We start from the raw sequence: 11,140 nt of genomic DNA, 5'->3' as shown, positions 1-11,140 counted from the left end.
GCATGGGACATAATCCAGGCCTCCCGGAAAATGACAGTCAGAAAGGTATTGAAATGGTTGATGCCGGAATGAGGGTTGCTGACATCATGGCTCAATTTAATGTGCGCAAGGCACCAGTTTAGAGACTAACAAACAGATATCGACAAATTACAACTGCACAGGAAAGGTCGATATCTCATAGACAAAAAAAACTATCATCAAGGGAGGAGGGCTTCCTTCGCTTTACGTCAACGCGTGACAAGTTTTTTCCGGCGAAAAAAGTTGTGCATTAACTAAGGGAAGCTGCTGTTGTGCCTGCCAATCCTTCATTGGTGCACTTAGGGCATGGCTGAGAAATTGATTTTGAGAAACACTATACTCATTTACGCATGTTGACCCTCCCACGCTCCATACAAACAAAATCCTACTGAATGTGAGTGATAAAGATTCATGTTGCTTCTGACATATCATGATTCCATTTTTGTATTATTAAATTTATATGTTGTTATGATTTTGTAATAAAATAAAATTTCGCATTTTTGTTGCTAAACTTTTTTGGCTCAGTATATGTATTTAGATTTTTGATTTTTTGGTGCTGTAATCAAATTGGTTCAAATTGAGGTCAAAAGGGTCCAAAATTAAACTTTGTTTGATTTCATCAAAAATTGAATTATTAGATTCTTTGATATGCTGAATCAATCCATGTATTTAGATTTTAGATATTGGACCATAATAGTGTAAATATTAATTTTTTAAGTCCATTATACCACATTCATTCTGTGTCAGAAACATATGCTGTGTCAAATATTTAATCACAATCCAAATTCAGGGATGTATCAACCCTGAATGTTGTGTCCATACTGGCCCCAATTGTTCAGACTTCAACCTCTGCAGTCATATCAAGCTGCGCCATGTCAAGCATTTTATTATTAGCTGTTAAGGAAACAGTCATATCTTGAACAAATGGCATCTTCAGTCTAGTATTGACATAGTGTAGACCCTTAAAAATAGGGATACACAAAATATCCAAAAAGTGTCATTAACTTGAGGGATCAACTTCTCAGTAAGAATTTTGTGTTTATGTTATGAGAGAGAGGTGAAGTGATATTCAAACTCACAAAAAATAATTTAAATGTCATTTCAAAAACTGAAAAACAAACAAAAGACATTTTTTTTCCAAAACACAATAGATAAAAACAAAGACTAGCCAACACGTACCCCAACAAACATCCTGGTTCATCTGCGGTGCTCCTGAAGGGTAAGCAGATTCAGCTCCCCATGTTGCAACCATCATTCATTTGTTTTAAAGTTTGATGGGATGTCAATTTTCATTGAACTTGTACACATTTTTGTTTGGCGACCTGTTGAAGTATGTCTCCAGGCGCGGGCTTTTCTTACTGTTTGGAAGACCGAGTAGGGGCCTTGTGTTGTTTTCTTCTCTTGGTCGTGTTGTTGTCTCGGACACATTCACCATTTCCATTCTCAATTTTGCGCATGTAAGTTCAAACCCGGTGATAAGTTTTATTTGATAAAAAAAGATTCTCCCAAAAAATAAAGGAATTGACACATTTATTAAAGTATTGATTGTACAGAAAGTTACAACAAAATTTATAAAATGACTACTATTCGAATGCACATTAACTTTCCTGTTTACTTAAATTTACCACATATTTCATATGTAGGAGAAAGCAGAATCCGCCAACTTCACATGGCATTGTTTCCATGGAAAGATTACTAAATAACGATTTTTGTACATTGGAAGGTGATGGTTTCAAATTTAAAACCTAATTAAGATAAAGCATTGAAATACCAACAGATTCATCAAATCTGAGTTAAATACAGAAGGAAGGATTTCATTGGAATTCGGAATCATAAATGCTTTTAATTTTAAATATAAGTTATAGCATGGAAATTCCAACAGTTTCATCTAATCAGATTGAAATATACAGGAAATGATTACAGTAAATAAGTCAGAATCAAAATGAGACTTCCATTTGGAAATTGAGATACATCGGATTTTGAATACGAAGAACATCCTTAAGTACTGCATAATGCCATCGTTATAGAAGAACTTGAAGAAATAATACTATGAACACCGATGTATTTCGCCTAATTTGAAGCAGCACCAGCAGCATTTAATGGTCTTACATAATTATTACTACTAAATTTCTGGTCCATTGCTGTATTGGTTTTTTTTAAAGAACAAGTGTGAATCAATTATTTCATAAAAAAAGAGTTCTTACAAAATTCTAATCCTCCTCTCTCCTATCCTCCGTCTTTCCGTTCCCGCAACTGCTCTCTTTCCACTCAAACCCTTCATACTCTGACTTTCATTCCCACAAAAAAAACTCTCTCTCTCATACACAACTGCACAAGCCCCTTCACCCACAGAAAAAAAACCTGTCGCACACACACACACTCTCTCCTCTCACATTCTTGCTCTCTCAAACTGTCACCTCTCTCACACACTCATACTCCTCTCACACTTATCCACGCTCTTCTCGCACACACTCTCCTCTCGCACACACACACACACACACACACACGTCTCACACAATCTTCTCTCACACACACACTCCTCACACGCTCTTCTCGCACACACACACACTCCTCACACAATCTTCTCTCACACGATCTTCTCTCACACACTCTCCTCTCATACACGCACTCCTCACACAATCTTCTCTCACACACTCTCCTCTCACACACGCACTCCTCACACAATCTTCTCTCACACGGATCTTCTCTCACACACTCTCCTCTCACACACTCTCCTCTCATACACGCACTCCTCACACAATCTTCTCTCACACGATCTTCTCTCACACACTCTCCTCTCATACACGCACTCCTCACACGATCTTCTCTCACACACTCTCCTCTCACACACGCACTCCTCACACAATCTTCTCTCACACGGATCTGCTCTCACACACTCTCCTCTCATACACGCACTCCTCACACAATCTTCTCTCACACACTCTCCTCTCACACACTCTCCTCTCACACACTCTCCTCACACACTCTCCTCTCACACACTCTCCTCTCACACACACACACACACACACACTCCTCACACGCTCTTCTCTCACATACTCTCCTCTCGCATACACACACTTCTCACACGCTCTTCTCTCACACACACACACTGCTACCAGTAACTGTGCTTACATCCCCGTAAATATGCTTACCTACACCTATCTATGCCTACTCCCATCTATACCTACTCCTATCTATACCTATTCCTATCTATACCTATTCCTATCTATACCTATTCCTATCTATACCTACCCCTATCTATGCCTACCCCAAACCATACATAACCCTAACCACCCCTACCATAAAATATACCCGTCATTTCTCCTACCCTTCACGACACTTAATCCTTACTCCTTTATATGACCCCAAATCCTATCCCTATCCCAGCGATTACTCTGTGTACGAATGATTCCCATCCGCATGAAAATATCATTACGATAGATATTCAAAAATGGCTATGACAATACAGGAGTTCTACTCCTTCAGGGCTGTGAATATTACAGTCCATCGGGGACAACTCCACTGTCTACCATTTTATGGAAATGGATGGTACTCGTCCCTTCAGATAACCTTCATTAGGTAAGAGTACAACACTATAAAAGAAAATATATGCTGTTTATTGCAATGAAATTGTCATACTTCAACGGTCTTTTAAAATTTTACTGTTTGCAATATATACCTGTATGAAGAACCATTTTTTTGTGTTTTCATTTGCATATCACTGTTTCAATAGTCTTGATCCTTTTTATGTCCAGTTAGCTAAAAAAAAACCTTATATTTTGTATGCACAAAAAAATATTTGATGAGATGAAATAAAGGGTGCTAACTGTGACAATCCTTAAGTCATTGTCAATATATAACGTAACAAATATACGCTAATTAACAGATTGCACAATGTATGTCAAATCAGTTCACTGGTAATCGTAGTAATCGCTCAACTGTAGAAATATCAACTGAACATTAATATTTTCAATTTTAATTTATGTAATAAGGATTGTTCTAGTGATTTAAAAGTGGTATATGTATATATATAAAACAAAATATCTGACTCTCAGAAACTCTGTTGAATAATATCAGCCCCTGTTGTTTCCTATTATCTTTGGTTGGCCCATTTGTTCATCATATTTGTGATGCTGCAGTCGGGCGCATTGTATTGCGCATTTTTTTTTAAATCCAATCTTTCATTTGGGCCACAAGGTAATATTTCATTTGCGCCAAAAAAAAATAAAAACTTCATTTGCGCCCTCTTACAGGTAATGTAGGTAATATATAACGGAAAAGTTAGATATCCATATTATTTATTGATAGATGATGTTCAAAGTTGAATTATCATTTTTACTGTATAGCTAATCTCGAATGTCTTTCTTATAATACGCAAGATGTATTTGTGGATATAATGGAAACTATGTGCCACGGCGGTATATGAATTGCGTCAAGGAAAAAGTAAAATTTGCTACACAAACAGTTGAAACTTTATTTTATAGTTTTGTGACTAGAGAGAGTCACGCTCTATAATTTCATATATACTTTGAACAAGATATGCCTAATGTGATTTTGCGAATATTGCCGGGATTGAAGATCGATTTTTGTAGATTTCGTCTTAGTTTCAACAATATTTATTTAGATAAATCAACATTAATCGATATTATTCAATTTGAAATACTATTAAGGATTCAGAAACAAGCAATTTTAAGGACAATGCAGATGCATAAAGTATGCTGACTATGCTAAGAAAACATATATAACCCCTGAAATAAGGTATCCATCAGATTTTAACGTTGATTTAAAATTATAACAGAACTGTCAAGTTTTTACAGTACTTGTCTTTTCTAATGATGACTGGTTTCTGAGGAAGATGTTTCATTATGCAAACAAAAGATGTCTTTTTATTAAAAGTCTTTACCTGCAATTACCTATAAATTTGCGCAAATGAAAGGTTTTATTTTTGGCGCAAATGAAGGATTTTTTTGCGCAGTCATCTCTTGATTTACATTTGTTTATTGTTGAATTCAAGTGCACTTGGTTGTATTCTTTCTTCTTGCAATGTCTTTTTTTTATAATCTTTTAATTCAGCATTATTCGTTGGATACCAACTTTCGTTGATTTCGTGGTTTCATGTGAACCACAAATTTGATGGTCAACACATTATCTATAATCAAATATCCACGAAAATAAATGAATTCACATTTGTCAGGTTTGTGATTTCATCTGGTATATGTGATAATATGTCGTTGGTTTCCGCTAAATGTATTTCGCATTGGTTATTTTCAACAAAATATTTCAATCATTGATAAAAATCATAATGATTACTTTATTTTGATTTTTATTATTCGACTGCAATTTTTTTTAGGATAGTATATAACATGGTATGATGTCGTCGTCGTCTGCGTCTTCCGAAGACACATTTGGTTTCCGGACAATAACTTTTGTTATTAGTTAACGGATTTCTATCAAATTTAATAAGATGGTTCAATACCACAAAGGGAATGTTGGGATTGGTTTTGGGGATGATGGTTTCAACCGTTTAAGAATTAGGGGCCAACATGGGCCGAAAACAAACATTTTTCTACTTTCAGGATGATAACTTGTGTATAAGTATTTCAATTGCTTTGAAATTAGACCACAATGTTTAATTCCACAAGTAGAAGGTTGGTATTCATTTTTGGGAATATGTTGCCAACAGTTTATACATTAAGGACCAAAAGGGGTCAACACAAGCATTGTGTTAGTGTGTGGCCAATAACTTATGTGTAAGTGTATGGATCACTCTGACATTGTTCAACAAGGCTTCATATCTTAAAAGGAAGGCTGGGATTGAGTTTGGGGGTAATTGCCCAATTCATGCAGGAATAAGGGGCCACAAAGGGCTAAAAACAAGCATTTTTCTAGTTTTCAGGCAATAAGTTGTGTTTAAGAGTATGAATCTCTCTGAAATTGTACTACAAGGTTTCATACTACAAAGGAAAGGCTCGGATTGAGTGTGGGGGTAATTGCTCAAAGGGGGATTCAATAAGATTGGAAGTGGGTCCAATTTTTTTAAGGGTTTCAATTTTTTTTCTTCAAATTGTCCAATCGAAAGCTTCTTTAGGGAGCTACCATTTGAAGGTAGCTCCCTTACCTCAAACACACATTTCATTTATACTCTTGTCTAAATTAGGAAACGTTTGAGGGGTTGATAATGTGTTTTTTTTCTTGCGAGAATTATGTTTTGACCTGACGAATGAAGACTGTTGATGATTTCCAACATTAAGTGTCGTTGGGTTGCTGTCTCATTGAGATATACCCTACCATTTTTTGTATTCACGTGAATATATATGTTTAGTATAAAGTTAAAAATGTCGATATCCTGCACTGGTTGGGTAGGATGTACTGCCCATATATTCATAGTTTTATTAAGTACAACTGATCATAAAAAGATCTCTTGCACCTCTTTACAATATATTATACATTCCTGTGAAATTAAATGGCTTAAAAAGAGTATGCATGATCATCATACTCATGTTATAGTAATGCCTTGTGTAGAACTTCTCTTGTTTAGTTAAAAGACACAAAGTAACACCAACGATGACGAAGTAATGACTTTTTTTGTGGTTGAAAAATGTAATAAACTATAAATGTTAAGTTAAACGATTAAAAACATAAAATAAAATTATAAATAGAAATAAAATGACAACATTTAAAATATTTATAATTCAATTCCTCCCACTATTTTATTGTGTATATTTGTTCCCCACCCAGTTACTTGTACTTTTTAGATGTAATGATTTGACAGTTGATCAAAATCATGAATCAAATTAATTTAGACGTTTATTTGAAACACATGTAATTTTATCATATTAATAGAGAAGGATTTGAAATGTGACAGTGATCCTTCCTGGTTTTTATCCCGACTGTTGGGAATTCACATGGCTATCTAGATTTTTTTTCATCAGAAGTTGCATTTATCGAAAGATAAATTTCCATTTTAAGCCACCCTAATCCGTTTCCAATATACTACTTTTATTAAAAGCCATAAATAACATACAGAAAATCCTTTGATCCCATTATTTAAGTAGAGATGTATTGCAGTAAATCAACCACAATAAACTCAACTGACTTGATAATGACCCGGTATCGCAGCCATCATGAAATATGTGCTCCATTTATTATAGTTTCGCTCCACCAATGATTTATAAAAAAAACGTCCTTTGGCGACCTAACATAAAGGGATATTTGCAAATTAGTGATACTGGGAAATTCCTGGGATTAATCATTTATGTCAGCAGGTTAATTGTCGATATCAGTTTGGTTGATGTTGGCTTTTCGTGCAAGTGTTCGGTTGCAGTACGTTTCCGTCAATGAACACTGTCGTTCTTTAATGTACGTGATGTTTTCGCAAGCAGACAGATGGTTTCAATTATTTTAATGTGTTTTCGACAATGTTTTGGTATAAATGGTTTTTGTCCCAGGTTAGGGGAGGGTTGGGATCCCGCTAACATGTTTAACCCCGCCACATTATTTATGTAGGTGCCTGTCCCAAGTCAGGAGCCTGCAAATTCAGTGGTTGTCGTTTGTTTATGTGTAACATATTTGTTTTTCGTTCATTTTTCTACATACATAAGGCCGTTAGTTTTCTAGTTTGAATTGTTTTACATTGTCTTATCGGGCCCTTTAAAGCTGACTATGCGGTATGGGCTTTGCTCATTGTTGAAGGCCGTACGGTGACCTATAGTTGTTAATTATCATTTGTGTAGGCGACAATTTCAGATGGTTGTATGTAAATTTTATATGAAGGATGTCTGTTTCTGAATGGTTCAAGTTGGATGTTTTGTGCAGACTATTTTTTTAATAACACAAAAAAGTAATTTAACGGCGGTCCCTCGCATACTAATTTCCTTTCTGTACTTATTGTGTTTGCTTTGCAAAGTATTACAATGAAGTATATACCAAGCATGACGCAAATGCCAATCTGATCATTTACACTTCTATGACTGAAAATAGAAATACGAAATTCGCGCGTCAGCTCTAAATTTGCTTCGTATTACTTTTACAGATGATTGAAGACATTTTGGGACGTCATACAACAAAAGGCGTTGTCAAGACGTCGATAACGCGAAACAAAACATGCGTAGGAAAACCATATAGTTCCTTACATTTTCTACATTAATTTCATAAAAAAAAACAATTTGACAATGTAATAAAAAGTATAACTAATCGCCGTATTTGAATATCAAAAATAAGACAACTTGTGACCGAACGCCGCTATGGATTAAACTCGTGCTGCGCACTCGTTTTATCCATGCGTCGTTCGGTCACGCGTTGTCTTATTTTTTATATTCAAATACGGCGATTAGTTATACTATAATTAATTATTTTTGTAGATAATGTAAGAATTTAACCAATGTTTAAAAGTAAAAGAGGAGTTTATTTTGCGATGGGTTGTTGTCTAATATTGAAGAATACTTAATTATTTATATTTTCGACCTGTATTGGCCTCGAGACCCGTAGGGTCGAGGGCCAATACAGCTGACCGATAATCTATACCAGTGCCAATACAGAAACAGCCAGTTCATAACACTTTTATTAAATGATTATAAGAGAATTAACCAGATGCTTCGCAGGGCGTAGCTTTATACGACCGCAGAGGTTGAACCCTGAACGGTTGGGGCAAGTATGGACACAACATTCAAGCTGGATTCAGCTCTAAATTTGGATTGTGATTAAATAGTTGACACAGCATAGGTTTCTGACACAGAATGAATGTGTTCTAATGAACTTAAAATTTTTGTTTTCTCTTAGAGCAATTCACTATGCTGTTCAATATTAATCCTCTCAAAAAAATGTTTGAAGAAATTTTCTATTTATTTATGAAATTTCAAATGAGAAAAATTGAACCCAATTTTTTAATCACATCCCCCTTTCCCTTATTCCAAAACTAATCTCAATTAAAATATTCTAATGGAGTTTGCAACAATAACTACTCATTTAAATACATCATAAAATATTAAGATGTAAAAAAACTGCTTGTTATCACTGAATGGTAAAGATTATTTAAATTTATCAGTTGGTAGTAAAAAGTGAATATACATTGTATATTGTATATAACAAAGATTTAAGTTGATTCTGGACAAAGAAAGATAACTCCAATTAAAAAAAATTCTTGCAACAAGATATTTCTTGCTTACTATTTTGGACAAAGAAAGATAACTCTAATTAAAAAAAAATTTGCTATTTCACAATATTGTGAAATTAGTTATTTCTTGCCATTGCGCAATACTGTGCAATTGAAAAGACTTGCTATTCCACAATACTTAATATAATAATTTTAGATCCTGATTTGGACCAACTTGAAAACTGGGCCCATAATCAAAAATCTAAGTACATGTTTAGATTCAGCATATCAAAGAGGCCCAAGAATTTTATTTTTGTTAAAATCAAACTTAGTTTAATTTTGGACTCTTTGGACCTTAATGTAGGCCAATTTGAAAACGGGACCAAAAATGAAGAATCTACATACACAGTTAGATTTGGCATATCAAAGAACCCCATTTATTCAATTTTTGATGAAATCAAAAAAGGTTTAATTTTGGACCCCGATTTGGGCCAACTTGAAAACTGGGCCAATAATAAAAAATCTAAGTTCATTTTTAGATTCAGCATATCAAAGAACCCCAAGGATTCAATTTTTGTTAAAATCAAACTAAGTTTAATTTTGGACCCTTTGGACCTTAATGTAGACCAATTTGAAAACGGGACCAAAAGTTAAGAATCTACATACACAGTTAGATTCGGCATATCAAAGAACCCCAATTATTCAATTTTGATGAAATCAAACAAAGTTTAATTTTGGACCCTTTGGGCCCCTTTTTCCTAAACTGTTGGGACCAAAACTCCCAAAATCAATACCAACTTTCCTTTTATGGTCATTAACCTTGTGTTTAAATTTCATAGATTTCTATTTACTTATACTAACGTTATGGTGCCAAAACCAAGAAAAATGCTTATTTGGGTCCCTTTTTGGCCCCTAATTCCTAAACTGTTGGGACCTAAACTCCCAAAATCAATACCAATCTTCCTTTTGTGGTCATAAACATTATGTTTAAATGTCATTGATTTCTATGTACTTAAACTAAAGTTATTGTGCGAAAACCCAGAATAATGCTTATTTGGGCCCTTTTTTGGCCCCTAATTCCTAAACTGTTGAAACCAAAACTCCCAAAATCAATCCCAACCTTTCTTTTGTGGTCATCAACCTTGTGTCAAAATTTCATAGATTTCTATTAACTTAAACTAAAGTTATAGTGCGAAAACCAAGAAAATGCTTATTTGGGCCCTTTTTGGCCCCTAATTCCTAAAATGTTGGGACCAAAACTCCCAAAATCAATACCAACCTTCCTTTTATGGTCATAAACCTTGTGTTAAAATTTCATAGATTTCTATTCACTTTTACTAAAGTTAGAGTGCGAAAACTAAAAGTATTCGGACGACGACGACGACGACGACGCCAACGTGATAGCAATATACGACGAAAATTTTTTCAAAATTTGCGGTCGTATAAAAACCGGAAGTGAAGTATTAGCCCATGGGCCAATACAGCTTTTTCCCCGCTTTTTCTGTATTGGCCCTGTTTTTTCCGTTTCTAAACTTTTTAAGACGTTACAAAACATTGCACATCATTTAACCTGTTTATTTTATGACTTTGATTTTAAAAATATTATACAAATGTTTTTATGCATAACGAAACTTCCAAACTTAAGTAATGGCGTAGGAAAATTGAAAACCGGAAGTGAACGTCCTGTATGAGCCCTAGGGCTAATACGGCTTTTTCCCCGCTTTTGTTTTGTATTGGCCCTGTTTTTTTCCGTATTGGCCCTGTTCGAAGAGCAATATTAAATCTTGATTTATATCGACAGTGGGACGTTTTGAGTATTGCACATGCTGATTTATCCGTATTAGGGCTTATTTGCTCATATCATTTAATAAAACTATATAAAACATGAAAATGTATTGCAAAAATTAACACCACACCGTTCATATAGATGACCAGTAGGTGTTCCAACAGACCGTTTACTACATGTATAACAATTTTTATCAAACCCATCAAATTTCAAACATAATATATGGCTTATGAAAAGACTTGTAA

General features: G+C 34.7%; 1 protein-coding gene across 1 annotated transcript; it reads right to left on the bottom strand.

Moving 5' to 3' along the window:
- Window positions 1–2,448: 2,448 nt before the first annotated feature.
- LOC134686625 (keratin-associated protein 4-7-like) lies at window positions 2,449–2,820 on the bottom strand. The gene has a single exon (XM_063546331.1). It carries the CDS (start codon window positions 2,818–2,820, stop codon window positions 2,449–2,451), a length of 372 nt encoding a protein of 123 aa, XP_063402401.1.
- Between the last annotated feature and the right edge of the window lie 8,320 nt (window positions 2,821–11,140).

This window comes from Mytilus trossulus, chromosome 1, assembly GCF_036588685.1.
Source record: "Mytilus trossulus isolate FHL-02 chromosome 1, PNRI_Mtr1.1.1.hap1, whole genome shotgun sequence".
Taxonomy (NCBI): Eukaryota; Metazoa; Mollusca; class Bivalvia; order Mytilida; family Mytilidae; genus Mytilus; species Mytilus trossulus.
This window is presented reverse-complemented; position numbering and strand designations above follow the sequence as displayed.